General features: G+C 63.9%; 2 protein-coding genes across 5 annotated transcripts in view; one reads left to right on the plus strand and one right to left on the minus strand.

Moving 5' to 3' along the window:
* The first annotated feature begins 16 nt into the window (after nucleotides 1-16).
* On the plus strand, nucleotides 17-10913 carry PDAP1 (PDGFA associated protein 1). Its single transcript, XM_029057441.2, has 6 exons — nucleotides 17-97; nucleotides 6194-6285; nucleotides 7464-7571; nucleotides 8408-8529; nucleotides 8860-9011; nucleotides 10666-10913. Exons 1-6 carry the CDS (start codon nucleotides 85-87, stop codon nucleotides 10722-10724), a joined length of 546 nt encoding a protein of 181 aa, XP_028913274.1. The 5' UTR covers nucleotides 17-84; the 3' UTR covers nucleotides 10725-10913.
* A 2801-nt stretch (nucleotides 10914-13714) lies between these two features.
* ARPC1B (actin related protein 2/3 complex subunit 1B) overlaps nucleotides 13715-15534 on the minus strand; it is a 30825-nt gene continuing 29005 nt past the window's right edge. For all 4 annotated transcript variants that reach the window (XM_007656796.3, XM_007656793.3, XM_007656788.3 and 1 more), the window contains 2 exons: nucleotides 15253-15343; nucleotides 13715-14066 (listed from right to left, as the gene is read on the minus strand). In XM_007656796.3, coding sequence (XP_007654986.1) covers nucleotides 14028-14066; nucleotides 15253-15343 — 130 coding nt within the window. In that variant the 3' untranslated portion in view covers nucleotides 13715-14027. The remainder of the gene's footprint in view (nucleotides 14067-15252; nucleotides 15344-15534) is intronic.

Below are 15534 nucleotides of genomic sequence, written 5' to 3' on the forward strand. Positions count from 1 at the left end.
AGGCGCGGTGGGAGGGGGCGGGAGGCCCGGCGGACTTCCGCTTCCGGTCTCGCGTCGCCGTCCTGCCGCAGCCGCAGCGTCGCCATGCCGAAAGGAGGTGAGGGGCCGCCGCGCCGCGCCGCGCAGTGCGCTCCCCCCCCCCCAGCGCCCCTACTTGCCCCGGGAGGATCATCCGGGGGCCGTCGCTTGATCCTCACGTCGGTCTTGGCGCGGCGCCGACTCTGTGCCGAGCACCGCGCTCAGCGCGGGGGGGGGGGGGAGAGGCAGGGTCGTCGGGTGGTGCCCCCCGGGAGGCTCCCGGGCATCATCCCCATTTGACACATGAGGTCGCCGAGGCCCAGTGAAGTCACTCGCCCGCGGTCCCGCGGCTGACGGGCACGGAGGAGAAGAGCGACGACGGTATCCGTCAAGCGCTTCGTAGGGGCCCAGCGCTGTTCCAAGCCCTGGGGGGGGGGGGGGAGAGAAGGCCATGGGGTTGTCTCCCGCGGGGCTCCCAGGCTCCATCCCCATTTTCCGGATGGGGGAACTGAGGCCCAGAGAAGAGGAAGAATAATGTTGGTATCTGTTAAGCGCTTAATGGGTGCCGAGCACTGTTCTAAGCGCCGGGGAGATGCGAGGTCATCAGGTGGCCCCCCCCCCGTGGGGCTCCCAGGCTTCATCCCCATTCTCCAGACGGGGGAACTGAGGCCCAGAGAAGAAGAATGTGGGAATTTGTTAAGCACTTAATAGGTGCTGAGCGCTCTTCTAAGCGCCAGGATTCGAACCCATGACCTCTGACTCCCCAGCCCGGGCTCTTCCCCCCCCCCCCCCCAGCCGCGCGTTTGTTAAGCGCTTACAAGGTGCCAAGCGCTGCTCCGAGCGCTGGGGGGAGGGTGCGGGGTGATGGGGTCGCCCTCCCAGCCTTCGTCCCCATTTGACAGACGAGGCAACCGAGGCCCACCGAAGAAGGAGAAGGATGACGATGCCATGGGTTCAAGCGCTTACCCCGTGCAGAGCGCCGGGGGAGGTCCAGGGTCATCGGGTGGTCCCGCGTGGGGCTCGCACTTAATCCCCATTTGACAGACGAGGCCACCGAGGTCCCGGGAAGTGAAAGGGCTCGGCCAAAGTCACGCAGCTGCCAGGTGGCGGGGCCGGGATTAGAACCCGGCACCTCTGACCCCCCCGACCCCCCCCCGGGCTCTTGCCACTCAGCCGCGCTATTGAAGATGGTGTCCGTTCAGCGCTGACGGGGTGCCAGGCGCCGTTGTGAGCGCTGAGCGGCGGGGACACGAGGTGATGAGGTTGCCCCAAGTGGGGCTCCCCGGCTCCATCCCCATTTTACGGCCGTGGGGGATTGAGGCCCAGAGAACGGTAACCGTAACGATGGTGCCTGATGATAACGTTGGTGCTGAAGCGCTTACTACGTGCGGAGCGCTGTCCGAAGCGCTGCGGTAGGTACGGGGGAATCGGTCTGTCCCGCGTGAGGCTCCCAGTCTTCGTCCCCGTTGGACAGATGAGGTCACTGAGGCAGAGAGAAGTGAAGTGACTCGCCCGCAGTCACCCAGCTGACAAGCCGGGATTCGAACCCGTGAGCTCCGACTCCCGAGCCCGGGCTCTTTCCGCGGAGCCACGCTGCTGCTCACGTGTTTATTAAGCGCTTACGAGGTGCCAAGCGCCGCTCTGAGCGCTGGGGGAGGGGGGGAGTGCAGAAGGCGATGGGATTGTCCCCCGTGAGGCTCCCCGTCTCAATCCCCGTTTTACAGATGAGGGAACTGAGGCCCGGCGAAGTGACTTGCCCAGAGTGACACGAGTGGGGGAGCCGGGATTAGAACCCACGGCCTCTGACTCCCAAGCTTCTCCTAATAACGATGGCGTCCGTTAAGCGCTTACAAAGCGCCGAGCACTGCTCTAAGCGCTGCGGGGGGCGGGGGGAGGGGTACGAGGCGATCAGGTTGTCCCGCGGGGGGCCCCCGGGCTCCGTCCCCATTTGACAGATGAGGGAACCGAGGCCCGGTGAAGTGACTTGGCCGAGGCGGCAGACGGGGGGCGGAGGCGGGATCGGGACCCACGTCCTCCGTCTCCCAAGCCCGGACTCTCCCGCCGCTTCTCGGCCGCTCGGTACAGTGCCCCGCACGTCGTGAGCGCTCGGTAAATCCTGTCGAGCGAAATGCTGGACTGCGAACCCGTCGGTGGGCGGGGACCGTCTCTATCTGTTGCCGATTTGTCCATTCCAAGCGCCGAGTACAGCGCCCTGCCCGTAGCGAGCGCTCGGTAAATACCATCGAACGAACGAGCGCGGGGGAGAGGACGGCGGGGCCGGGGCGGTGGGCGCATCCCCCGCCCACGACGGGCTCCGGGCGTCGCTCGGCCTCGGAGCTCGCTGCGGGCGGGGAACGCGGCCGTCTCGTGGTCGCCTGGTCCGCTCCCGGGTGCTCGGCAGCCAGTAGGCGCTCAGTAAACAGCCCCGATGACGGGGTGCGGCGCGAGACTCGGAGCGGAGCGGCGATCCTTCGCCCCCGTCGTCTTTTTAGGGCTGACCGGGTGCTGCGGTAGAGAAATGGAAGCGGATTGGACCCCCCCCCCCCCCCCCGCCCCGCGTGGGGCTTGCGATACTAATTCTGGTAGCTCGTTAGGCGCTTACTACGTGCCGGGCACCGTCGGAAGCCCGAGCGGTTGGCGGGGGGACGGATACGAGCGGATGGGGGCGGACGCGATCCCCGACCCCGACGGGGCTCACGGTCTCCGTCCCCGTTTTCCGGACGAGGTGACGAAGGGGAAGGAGGACGGCCGCTTTAGCACCGCCCCGTAGGGCTGAGGAAACCGAGGCGCAGAGAAGTCAAGCGGCTTACCCCGGGTCCCACAGCGGGGGAGGGGCGGAGGCGGGATCGGAACGCGGGTCTCGCGAGTCTCTCCGCCGGGCCCCGCCGGCCGTTTCCGCCTGGGTCTGCGGCCGGACGCCGGGCTCCGACGGGGTGTGGAGGCTTTCCCGCGCGCGCGTCAAGGTTCTCGTTTGAAAGGAAAGCGAAGGGCCCGGAAGAAGGTTCTCTTCCGGATCCCGTGCAAATGTAATCGAAATGATGACGTCCGCCGGGGGCTCACCACGTGCCGGGCCCCGTACCGAGCGCCGCCCGTCAGAGGGCGGGGATGGTCTCTGTCTGTCGCCGATTTGTCCATTCCAAGCGCTTAGTACGCTGCTCTGCACGTAGTGAGCGCTCAGTAAATACTATCGGATGAATACGAGCGGGCGGGGTTGGACACGATCCCTGTCCCACGTGGGACTCACAGTCTTCATCCCCCACTTTACGGACGAGGGAATCTAATAACGACCACGTCGGTATCTGTTGCGCGCTTACTACGTGCCGAGCGCCGTTCTGAGCGCTGGAGGGATACAAGGGGCTCGGCTCCCTCGTGGGGCTCCCGGCCTTCATCCCCGTTTTCCGGACGAGGGAACCGAGACCCAGGGAAGCGAAGTGACTTGTCCGGGGTCGCCCGGCGGACGGGCGGCGGGGCGGGGATTAGAACCCGGGTCCTTCGGACACCCGCGCCCTATCCGTCGGGCCACGCTGCCGGATCGGTAAAATGGGTGCCGTGACTACGGGCGGCTGTCGATCTCGATTCCGTTTATCGTGATTTTGTCGTTTCTGTCCGTCTCCCCTGTTCAGACCGTTCAGACGGGCAGAGCCCGGGCTTGGGAGTCGGAGGTCACGGGTTCTAATGCCGGCGGCTGTGTGGCTTCGGGCCGGTCGCTTCTCTGGCCCTCGGTTCCCTCATCTGTAAGACGGGGCTGAAGCCTGTGAGCCCCACGTGGGACCACCCGATCCCCTTCTGTCTACCCCGGCGCTCGGCGCGGAGTGAGCCCTTCGGGGAAACGGTCGTCGTCGTCATCAGAACTGATCCCTGGTTTTTTTGAACCTCTCTAACCCGAAGACGACCGAAACTCGCCGGTCACTACCGTGTTTGCAGTCGCGATGTCTACTTGATGCGTCCTCTCGGGCCATCCGAAGGATAGATAACCTTTGGAATCTGGTTCTAAAGATGGCGAGGGAAAATCTCAGCTCTGTTTTCTGGATTTTTTTTTTGAGTCGAAGCTGAACGTCAGGAGGGGTAGGCCGATGAGCTTTGCGCTTTCTCCGGAGAAAAAAAAAATGTTACTGCCCTGGGGGGCTTTTGAGCATCCCGGGGCCGACAGAACCATCGTCGCTTGGTTCATCCGCAAGCCTCTCGCTACTCCCACGCCCCCCTACTCTCCGTACCTCGATCTCGTCCGTCCCGCCGCCCACCCCCCGCCCGCGTCCTCCCTCTGGCCTGGAACGCCCTCCCTCCTCACATCCGAACGGCCCGCCACCCTCCTCGCCTTCGAAACCCTCTCGAAACCTCCTCCGAGAGGCCTTCCCCGACCGAGGCCTCGTCGTTTCTCCTGTCGAACGCCGACTGCGGGCGGAGGACCGTACCAACCGCTCGGGAGTCTACGATATCGTGGAGTCGGTAAACGCGTTCCCCGCCCACCGTGAGTTGCAGTCTAGGGACCGGCAGGAAGATAGATAAATTACAGATAGCGATATGAGGGCTTCGAAGCCGAGGGCGGGGCGAAGGAAGGGAGAAGAGGAAACGGGGGCCCAGCTTGGGGAATTCCACTTGGAGGAGGCGGTCTTCCGATAAGGCTTCCGAAGGTGGGGAGAGCGTTTCCCCCGTCCGTATTTCGTCTTAACGTCTCTGTCGTAGGCATCTAGCACAGAGCCCAGCGAGTACCACCGAAGGCTCGACGTTGACGGTTCTAACCGGGGAGAGCGTTTCCCCCGTCCGTATTTCGTCTTATCGTCTCTGTCGTAAGCATCTAGCACAGAGCCCAGCGAGTACCACCGAAGGCTCGGCGTTGACGGTTTTAATTGTCCTGGTTTACATTCGCTCACGGGGTAGCGTGGGGAGTGTGGCCGAGAAATGGCGAGATCGTCCTGGCCCTTCATACTTCGCGCCGAATACTTTTTTAAAGAGCCGAAGGCCCCCGGACGTGTTTGAACGTCAAGTCGCCGAACTACGTAGCAGATAAGGCAGGGAGAGTCTGTCCTCCCCGGGGGCCCGGTTTTGAACTGTGGCTATTCCCCGAGTCGAATGTTTTTTGGGAAGATGAGGCGAAGGGTTACCTTCAAAGGGGGAATTCTAGCGCGCTCGGAGTGTCGCGGTTGAAGTGGAAATAGTAATTAAAAATGGGTGGTGCTTCTGCAGAGGTGTAATTACGGCACGAGAGAAAAGGTTCCAGGCTTCACCCCGGGGTCCTCCTCAGCTCGGTAAGCGGATGATAAAAATATTATTCGGGGTGTTTCGAGAAACGGGGCAGAGGCGCTGGGCGAGTTCTGGCCTCAACAGCCTGAAGGGAACAGAAATTCTGGGGGCTGTGCCCAGAGGAGGATTTAGCCAAGTCCTAGACGATCGTTTTTGTTTTAAATGGTATCTGCTAAGCTCTGACCGTGCGCCAGGCACCGGACTGGGCGCTGGGGTAGGTACAGGTTCATCAGGTCGGACACGGTCCGTAGCCCGCGTGGGGCTCCGCGCTCTCGGTCCCCGTTTTACAGGTGAGGGGACCGAGGCGCAGGGACTTGAAGTGACTTGCCCAGGCTCTCCCCCCGGCCGAGTGGCGGAGCCGGGATTAGAACCCGAGTCCTCCTGGCTGTCAGGCCCGGGCTCCGTTCCGTTAGGTCGCACCGCTCTTCTCCGTCTGCGCCTTCAAGTGGTTCTCCGAGAGCGGTTTCGAAGCGGGGTCTGGGACGGGCTAAAATGGAAAGCCGATGAGGTGAGTCGAAGGGACCCGAAAGAGAGCTCGGGCAGACGGAGTCCTCAGTCTCTTCGCTAGGATATTTTATCGTCGGGGTTGGATAAGGGAGGGGTTCGGCTCGTCGGCTCTGCGCCCGCCCCTTTGCTGGGGCTTCGTCCCGGCGGCGTTTTCGGACGGATCGGTGGCGAGGCTCCCCGAGCCGCTCCTCGTCCTTCTTCCCCGTCGCCTTCGGAGTAGACGTCTCTCTCTACAGTCTGGAGAGAGACCAGTTAGGGGCTAGGCGTCGGGGGTGTCTTCCGGGGGCGTTGAGTGTAATTCCTTTTGAAGAGAGCGGAAAAATAAAAGCACGTCGAGGGTTCCGCCCCGGGCCGTTGCGGCCCGGGGAAAGAAAATGGGCGGGTGCAGGTGCGGCCTCTCTTCTAAAGCGCCCGTTCCCTTTTGCAGGAAGAAAAGGTGGCCATAAAGGCCGAGCGAGGCAGTACACGAGTCCCGAAGAGATCGACGCGCAACTCCAGGCCGAAAAGCAGAAGGCCAGGGTGAGTGCTTCCATTTTTCCGCTCTTCCTCATGCTGTGCCGACGCACGTCTGACGCCGAAAACCGACCACGCTCTCTACGGCGGTCCTGGTAATAACGATCGCGGTATTTTGTTCGGCGCTTACTGCGTGCCGGGCTGTTTACGGAGCGCTGGCGGGGGGGGGGGGGGGGGGGGGGGGGGGGGGATCCAGCCCCACGTGGGGCTCAGGTCTTAATCCCCGTTTTTCAGGCGAGGTAACTGAGGCGCGGAGAGGTTCAGTGACTTGCCCCAGGTCACCCGGCGGACAGGTGGCAGAGCGGGGCTGAGAACCCAGGTCCTTCTGACGCCCGGGCCTGGGCCCTATCCACTGGGCCGCGCTGCGAGAGCGCCCGCGGAGGGTTAGGCGTCCAGTCCCCTTTGGCTCCCATCGTGCGGCTCCTCTGTTGTCGGAACGGAGCGCTTCCGATTCCTCTGGGGGAAGTAGACTGTGAATTTTACGGTTCGATCGAATACGTCGCCTCCTCTTCCGCCCTTGGACGCCGACGCCCTCAAGGAAGCTCTGTCGGGGTGCTGACGAGGGAAAAAGCCGCTCACCGAGGGTGCGCCGGACTCCAGATTATTGGGCGGAGAGAATCATTTGCTCACCGGCGCTGCTTTAAACCTTCTGCAGCCAGGTGAATGCCTGTGGCCGTCCCTAGACCGGAAGCTCCTTCTGGGCGGGCAGCCCGTGTACCTACTCTCTCGGCTTCTACTCTCCCAAGCATCTAGTACGGTGCTCTGCCCACAGGAAGCGCTCAGTTAACACCATCGATGGTTCTCGCCCGCTCCACCGGGGTCGGCGATCCGTCAGCCGAGCTGCCCGGGGTCCGGCGCTTCGTACGGTGCCCGGCACGCGGTAGGCGCTTAGCAGAGAGCGAAATTATTACGGGAGGAAGGGTGGGAACTCTGCCCCGCGTCAGTTGCGGCATCGAGAGCTCCCGCCTCCTCGAGGACGGCCGGCCCGGTCGGAGAGAGCCAGCAGACTCGCCCCTCGGCCACTCGGCCCCTCTGAGGCCGAGCGGTTCTCTCCTCCTCGTGGTGGGCTTCTGCGGATGTCCGTTCCGTTGCCGTCTGGTCCGGAAACACGCTCCGCCGTGCGGTCGCTTTCGCCCCGCAAGTGCCGCGCGCCTGATCTCCCGCCATTTGTAACTGTCAAACAGGAAGAGGAGGAGCAGGGAGAAGACGGTGATGGGGCCACCGGAGACCCCAAAAAGGAGAAAAAATCCTTAGATTCGGATGACAGCGATGAAGAGGACGAGGATTACCAGGTAGCGCGTCTTTCGGGGCATCCGGATCGGGGCTCGAGGGTGGCCCGACCCGTTGACCGGGAGGAGGCTGCGGGGCCCCGGGGGGGAAGCAAGAAATGAAATCACTTTTTCCTGGGCTGTCCCTGAGGGGCGGGTGGGTGGGTGGTTGGGGGTGGGCTTCCATTGCCAGTAACACCAGGTGGGGGTGAGAAGTAACCGAACAGGACCAGGGAGTGGGTGGGGGGAGTTCCATTCCCACCCTCCACCCGGCCCGCCCCGGCCCGCCCGCCGGCCGCCCCGAAGAGCCGACACCGGGTCGGTCGGTCATCGGGAAATCACCCTTACCCCCGGCCTCTTGGAGAACAGCCTCCGAGCCCTTTGTCGCACATCCTCGACCCCGTAAAAAAGGCCCACGCCTGTCTGGAGACGCTTCTTTTCGGGGCGGGGAGGGAGGGCGGCGGCCCAACGCGAAACCCAGTCGGTCCTCACCCGTCTCTACGTACGACACGTTGGTATGGAGGTTCGTCTTCTCGGAGCGGGGAGGGAGGCGGTGGCTGAACTCGGGATCGACTCCGCCCTCGCCCGTCTCTTCCGGATCCCTGATTTGGCCGGGGGCTTCTCCCGAGGAGCTTCCCTTGTGGAGCGGAGTGGGAGTCCGGGGGGGGGGGGGGGGGGGGGGGGGGGGGGGGGGTCAGATGATATCCCGGGAGAACAGACTCCTTTTTCGGCCTCGCAACGCGGCGGGAGACCGACTCGAAGGTTTAATTTGGGTCCCGCCGGTGAGGGGGCCGGAGCGGTCCGTCGGGCCTCGAAAGACGCCGGGTTCCCCGACTTGAGACTTCTTTTTTCGAACCTAGCAAAAGCGCAAAGGAGTGGAAGGATTGATAGACATAGAGAATCCCAACCGGATAGGCCAGACAACCAAAAAAGTAACTCAGCTGGATCTGGATGGGCCAAAGGAGCTGTCTAGAAGAGAGCGGTAACGCTTTCCTTTTTTCTTCCGTCCCCTGCCCCGTCTCCTTGCTTCTTTGTCGGTGACCGATATCAGTGAGTGGTGCCCGAATGTCACGATGATACTAATAACCGAGCCGTCTGTTAAGCGGCTCCTAAGGGCCGGGCGCCGTACCGAGCGCTGGGGCGGATAAAAGCTAAGCCTTTCACCCCGAGGGCAGATGCTCACGTCCCGGCCGGTGATGACTCTCCGCGCTCCCGTTGGGACGCCCGCCCGTTCGAGACGTACTCGTTCCGTCGGGGTCGGTGAGGCGCGAGCCTCTAACGTGACGTACGTCCCGTTGCTCTACCCGAACAGAGAAGAGATAGAAAAACAGAAAGCGAAGGAGAGGTACATGAAAATGCATCTCGCCGGTAAAACGGAACAGGCGAAAGCGGATCTCGCTCGGCTAGCCATCATTCGGAAACAGCGGGAAGAAGCGGCCAAGAAGAAGGAGGAAGAAAGGAAAGGTAAGAGGCGCTTCCGGGGGCACTGGAGCCCAGAGGAGGCTAGGAGCCGATCCGTTGCTTTTCGGTCTGCAGAAAAATAAAGGGTGAGGGGGGTGGACGAGACGTCACCCGGCGCCGACCCTGGGTTACCTTGGGCGGGGGGATCCTCCCCGGGTAGGTAGGTCGTGGTTACGGTTGGAAACTCCGCAGCCCAAAAGTGGGCCCGAGGTCGCCGGGGGCCGGGGTCCCGAGTCCGTAGAGAAGGCGTCGTCCGCCCGGGGCCCGGGGGTGCCCGCCCACCCTTCTCCCTTCCTGCCGCCCCCTCTAGAGCGGACCCACGCACCTTCTAGTCGGCCGTAGAAGCAGACCGGCGGGGAGGGGGATGCGGAGAGGAAAGACGGGAGCGGAGACCTGGGCGGTGGCGGGGCAGGGGCGTGGAGGCGCGCGGCCCCACTCGCTCACGGGACGGAGGGGGCGTCCGCCCCGGTTCCGGCTTCCTCTTGCTTGGGGGGCTGGGGGCGGGAGGGGCAGTCGCTCCAGGACTCCTCCCCCCCCCCCCCCCCCCCCCCCCCCCCGGCCCGGTCCCCCGCGCGGAAGGCCGAGTCGAGCGGGATCTGCGGGACGGCGCTCCGGCCGGGCCCCCGTCGCGGCCCCGCAGCGGGCCGGACTGACCCGCTGCGCCGGCGACGTCGTCGCCTTCCCCGGGCCGCTCACCGCACCGGGGCCCTCAGAACAGGCCGCTTTGGCCGTTCCGTTGCCGCCGCCCGCCCGGGGACCGTAGTTTTAATCCTTCGATTCGTTATTTTAAATCTGTCGATCCCGTCCGTGTTTCCGAAGTTGGGGGTGAGGGCCGGCCGCCCGTCAGTCAGTCGATGGGTCGTATTTATTGAGCGCTTACTGGGTGCCGAGCACCGTACCGAGCGCTGGAGAGGGTACGGCGCGACAGACACGTCCCCCGCCCACGGCGAGCCTACGGTCCAGAGCGGGTGACGGACGTTAAGTGAATGACAGATACGTACGTGAGTGCTGGGGCCGGGACGGGGGGGTGAACGAAGGGAGCGAGTCAGGGCCGCGCGGAAGGGAGTCGAAGAGGAGGAGGAGAGGGCGTAGTCAGGCGAGGCCTCTCGGAGGAGACGGGCCTTCAGTCGGGCTGTAAAGGTGGGGAGGGTCGTGGTGCCGCTCCTACCAAAATCCGGGGCGGCCAGGTCACCTCCCTCTTGCGGTCAAGTTCCGATTCCAGCCCTCTGCCGGACCGGGGCGCCGCCACAGACCCCGCCGCTGCCGACTCCTTGGACTCCTTGGACTCCCGGGGGGTCCCCGGCCCCATCCCCCTCCCGCGGACTCTTAGGACAGCGCCCGCTCCGCGCACGGCGAGCGCTCAGCCGACGCTCACTACTCCGGTTTCTCTAAGCGGGCGGGCCGGGGAGGGGTCGGACCGCCGTCGGGGGAAGCCGACGGGGCACTGAAAACGGAATCCGGAACCCGGACCGCTCCCCGTCCCGCGGGGCAACGGGAGGAGCTCCGGGAGCCCAGAGCCGCCCTGAGTGGCGGTCGGCCGGCGGGAGTCCGGGCGGCCTAGCCGGGGACCCTGCGCCCGGGCCTCGGGGTCCGTCGCCCTCTCGGGGCCGCCACTCACCTTCCTCTTTCTCTCCCCTCCTCTCCCCTCCCTCACCAGCGAAAGACGACGCGACCGTGTCGGGAAAGCGACTGCAGTCCCTCTCCCTGAATAAATAAACCCAGAGCCCGTGGGAGGAGGAGATGCCAGGGAACGGGGCCCGGGGCCCGCCGGGACCTCTGCCGTATCGCGAACCGACCACGTCGACGCCATCCGGGGCGGGCTGTGGCCCGTCCCCTCCCGGGAGCCACGGAGAGCGTGGCCCCTCTCATCTTGGCACGGGATTCCATTGGGGGGTTGGGGGGTGGGGCGGGGGGGGGGGGGGGGGCGGGAAGCGGGGCGGGGGGGGCGGAAAGCTGCAGGCAGGTATTACTCTGTTACCGGTTGGAAAGGTCTGAATGTTTTTGCTGTTTTTAGGATCCGGAGCTATTATAGTGGGAGGGGAGACCGGGTGCGGGGAGGAGGGAAGGAACAGCTTGGACCCCTAGGTTAGAAGACGTGGCAGGCGGTCTCTCGCTCTGGATGGGGCCGGCAGACGGGGCCCGACGAATCCCCAGACTCCGTATCGACGAAACACTCCCGAGCGTCTGCTCGCGAAACCGAGCCGCCGTCCGAGCGTGCGGTAGTACGACGTCTGGGAGCCCGGCCCCGCGCGTGTCCTCGGGGCGTCCTTCGTTCCGGACTGATCCCCCTCCTTCAGGTCCCGGTTCTCTCCTCCCCTCTCGGCCGGGGCCGGGGTCGGTTTTTTAACCACGTCTTTGTTTAAAGAAAAGCCTCCCCTTCTTCCGAAACACCCAGGCGAAGACCCGCTCGGTAAATGAGAAGAAACTTGTATATTTGGCGGATTAAAATCTAAAAGATCGCAAACCCTTCACGTCTCCGTCCGTTTCCTGGGGGAGCCACGCTCCGGCCCCAGAGTTGGGGGCGGAGAAGGCAGTGGAGCGTCCCGACTGATGATAATGGAAGTTCGCCTCTAGACCGTAAGCTGGTGGTGGAGCGTGTCTACTGTTCTGTTACATAATATGCGTTCTTTATATATATATATGTATCGTTTTGTTCTATTTTCGCAAATACTTAGTACGGTGCTCTGCACGCTAAGTGCTCGGGAAAGCCGACAGGTGATTATAATAGCGACGATGATAACAATGACATGTATTAGGTGCTTACTAGACACTAAGCCCCCGGGTAGATGGAAGCCTGTGAGATCGGTCACGGTTCCCGTCCCACGTGGGGCTTCGACTCTAGCCCGGCCCCGTTTCACGGGTGAGGAGACGGAGGCCCAGAGAAGTCGAGCGGCCCGTCCGCGGTCACGAGGCCGACCCGCGGCCGAGGCGAAATTCGGAGCCGGGCCTCCCGCCTCCCGGCCACGCTCCCTCTCCGTCCCGACGCCTGCCGAAGAAGCCGGTCCCGTTCGGACACGGCCGAGGATGGAACCGAGTCGCCCCCCTGCTTCGGCCCGGACCGAGGGCGGGGCCTGCTGCCACGGGCCCATCCCGGACTGATTCAGACTAAGCCACGCGTTCCTCCCACCCACGCAGGCCGCCCCGGACCGGAGAAGACTCTCTCCCAGACCCTCCCGGACCTGAGGAGCAGTGGATAGAGCCAAACTGTAGACCCGGGTACTGGCTTGTATCCGCCCATCCCCAAACTGAAATGACCCCGGCTATTCCCATTCCGGGTGGGTGTGGCAACCCTGGCCTCGGTAGCTCGGCGGGGTTTACGTCCGGTCTAGTTAACTCGAAGAACGAGGAGCGGTTCCACAGCACCGTGAGGAAACGATGTAATTTCGAAAGATAATTCAAATCAGAAGAGCGGACCTTGCATCTAAAATTGCCGTTTTTCACACACTTCTTGAGATTTTCCACCGTGACCGTTAAATGCATTTAGACGCTGGGATAGCGAGAACGTAAGAGAAGTACGTGTTCTTATTTCAGAGGTAAAGAATTAACTAGCTCTCTTTAATTGGGCCACCTGGTAGCCTGGGGAAAGTAGCATTTTTTGCCACACTTCCAAGTCCAGAAACTCAAAGCACCTGGGTTCCGGTCCCGGCTCTACCGCCTGTCTACCGTGTGGGACGGGGCCCAACCCGATTAGCTGATATCTGTCCGGTGCCCGGCACGTAGTAAGAGCTTAACGAACACCGCAATTATGGTTTTAAAAAAAAAAAAAAAATCTGGGCCTTGCGTTCAGTTGACCCTAATGCTCTCAGGTTTCTGGGCTTCAGAAGGTTAAACAATCCCTTTCGATGACCTGGAAGTAATCCAGATGGGGGAGAGGGGGAGAGAGAGTGCGTGTGTGTAAGTTATTTACACACTTACCCAGGCGTCCTTGGTATTGGAGGAAGAAATCGCTGACGGCGAAGCTCCCCCATTGACCGAAAGGTCAGCGCGGAGCACACGAAAGCACTATCCGTCGTCGTGTTGTTCCGTGCATAATAATAATAATAATAATAATGTTGGTATTTGTTAAGCGCTTACTATGTGCCGAGCATCAGTTAGCTAAAACTACCTCGAAAGGACCCATGAGTCTCAGGGTCCCGTTACTTCAGTTACCCGCCCACGACGGGGCCTTTTTTCTCCGTAGCCCCTCCGGGCCGACTCCGCGCCCCTCTCATCTCGCCGACTCCTCGTCGGTCTCCATAGATGGCCCCGAGGGAAGCGCCGTCGAGGAAGCGGGGAGCCGGGGTTTGACGGCCCGGTCGGTCTGTCTGGCACCTCACCGCGTGACTGCCCGTGGGGGGGGGGGGGGGGCCGCGGTGGGGCCCGGGACCGGGCCCACCCTCAACCGGGGGCAAGCCGGGACCGCCGCCCTCAGAAAATCCCGCGCCGAGAACCACCCGTTCCAACGGGCTCGAGGGCCGGAGAAACCTTCGGCCCGGGTGCCGCTGCCGGGAAGGAGGAAGGACCGTTTCTACCTGGGTAGCGGCTCCCCTTACCTCAGCGCCGCCAGCAGCTCACTTGGGGCGGGGCAGCGCCCACTAATCCTGCCCTACCGTCCCCTTCCGCGCGCTCCGCGCGTAGCGAGCGCTCGATCGACGCCATCGACCGACGGACCGCGACGGCGGGAGCGAGCGCGTCCCAAGTTTAACATCAAGTCGACGGGGCGGCACTCCGACTCTGCTCGCGTTTTTATTTCGTCCTTCTCTTAAAGCGTTTCATTGCCGACGTAGCTCTACTAGGTGCAAAAACTTCCCTATGAAAAGCAACTCTTCAGCTTTTAAGGGGCAGCGGGAGCGGGGGGGGGGGGGGGGGGGGGGCCCCTCACGCACCCCCCCGGCCCGCGATCGTCGAGTTCGCGGATGGGAACGTCGAAAGCGAAGCCGGCCGCCTCGAGCGAGCCCGGCGGGCCCCGGGCCCCTGCTCAGCTCAGCTCCCGGGCCCGGGCGGGGCCGGCGGCGAAATGCCTTCCCCCCGGCACTTGGATCATTTGATCTTGAGATCTTTCAGGGCAGACTCCAGGCTCTACAAGAGGAAAGCGAAAGCGGGGTTAGCCCTCCGAGACGAAGGACGCGTAGCGTTTGTTTTCTTTCCTCCCTGCCCTCCGTTCTTTCTTCTCTCTTTCCTTCTCTTTCTCCTCCGTTCTCTGTCTCGCTCCTTGAATCGCCTCCCCAACTCCGGGAGCAAAGTTGGAAAAAAAAACCCGCTCCTTTATCACCCGAGAGTCGGCGGCCAAGGAGATCGGGCCGGGAGAAGCGAGGGCCGGTCTCCCGTCAGTCTTCACGAGCCCCGAGGTCGGGGCGCACATCGCCACCGGGCTCGCAAAGGGGAGCGCACACGGTCGGCGCTCAGTAAATACCGTTCATCGATCGACTGGGCCTGGGAAGGCTCGAAGGACCGTCTCCGGGTCGTTGGCTTTCGCCACGTAGCGGCTGTCGGACGCACCCGCCGACCGACCCCGGCGGCCGGCCCTTCGCGGTGAGCACGGGGGCGTAGGGAGGTGGCGGGGGGTGCGGACCGGGCCGGGGCAGGCTTCGGAGAGCCAGCGGGCCGGAAGACCCCCGTTTTGAGCGATCCGGGGCCCTGAGAGAACTCTCGGGTGTCGCGAGGGGCCCGGGACGCCCGAGTCCGGAGGTCCGGCTCGGCCGGCCCCGAGGCCGTCGCCTCCCCGGCACCCCCCGGCTGGGTGGCCGAGGCAGACGCTGGTACCGCAAGGCCTCGGGGCGACTGACGGGGAGCCGCCCAGTGAGACCGGTCCTGATACCCTGTCCAGGGAAACCAGCCAGAGAGGCACCGGATCCCGGGGCCTAGGGCCGTTTACCCGGCCCCGTGGCTCGGAGGAGCCCCCCGCCACGTGCGGCGGGGATTTCGGGGAGCCCAGGCCGGGTCTGACCGGACGCACCTTCTCCCGCCACCCGTGCCCGGGAAAGGCGGCCGTCGGTCGGCAGCGACCGGCTGAAGCCCCGTCCTCCCCAAGCCCTGGGGAGGTCAGGGGGCCCTAGCTGGTCCTCCCTGCCCTGCCCCTCCCAGCCCCTTCCTCCCACACCGCCCGGCCCCCTCCCGACCCTCCGGGGAGGGAGACCGGGCTGTCGGCCGCGGGCGGCTGCGGGGCCGATCCGGTTCTCTAGCGACGCTCTCTCCCTTCTTCTCCTCCGCAAACCTCCCCGGGCCTCAGAATGGCCATCCCCCCTCCGCCCGCCCCCGGGCTCACCTTGATGTCCCAGATGCTCATCCCCCCGTCCATGCCGGTGGTGCAGAACTGGGAGCACTTGGCCTTTCCTCCCGCCATCACGGAGATTTGGCTGCCGAGGAGGAGAGGAGAACAGACGTTAGGTGCGGAGCCTCTTTGCATCGCGCGTGGACCTTGCCCTTTTTTCCTCAGTGGCATTTGTTAAGCGCTCACTGCGTGGCAGGCCCCTCACTGAGCTCTGGGGCCGACACGAGGTTGGACACGGTTCATGTCCCACGTGGGGCTCGCCATCTTAATCCCCAT

Source organism: Ornithorhynchus anatinus, chromosome 2 (genome assembly GCF_004115215.2).
Source record: "Ornithorhynchus anatinus isolate Pmale09 chromosome 2, mOrnAna1.pri.v4, whole genome shotgun sequence".
Classification (NCBI taxonomy): Eukaryota; Metazoa; Chordata; class Mammalia; order Monotremata; family Ornithorhynchidae; genus Ornithorhynchus; species Ornithorhynchus anatinus.

Coding starts and splice junctions, on each gene's coding strand:
- PDAP1 (XM_029057441.2), top strand. Junction 6,286..7,463: donor CCGAAAAGCAGAAGGCCAGG/GTGAGTGCTTCC, acceptor ACTGTCAAACAG/GAAGAGGAGGAGCAGGGAGA. Junction 8,530..8,859: donor GAGCTGTCTAGAAGAGAGCG/GTAACGCTTTCC, acceptor CTACCCGAACAG/AGAAGAGATAGAAAAACAGA.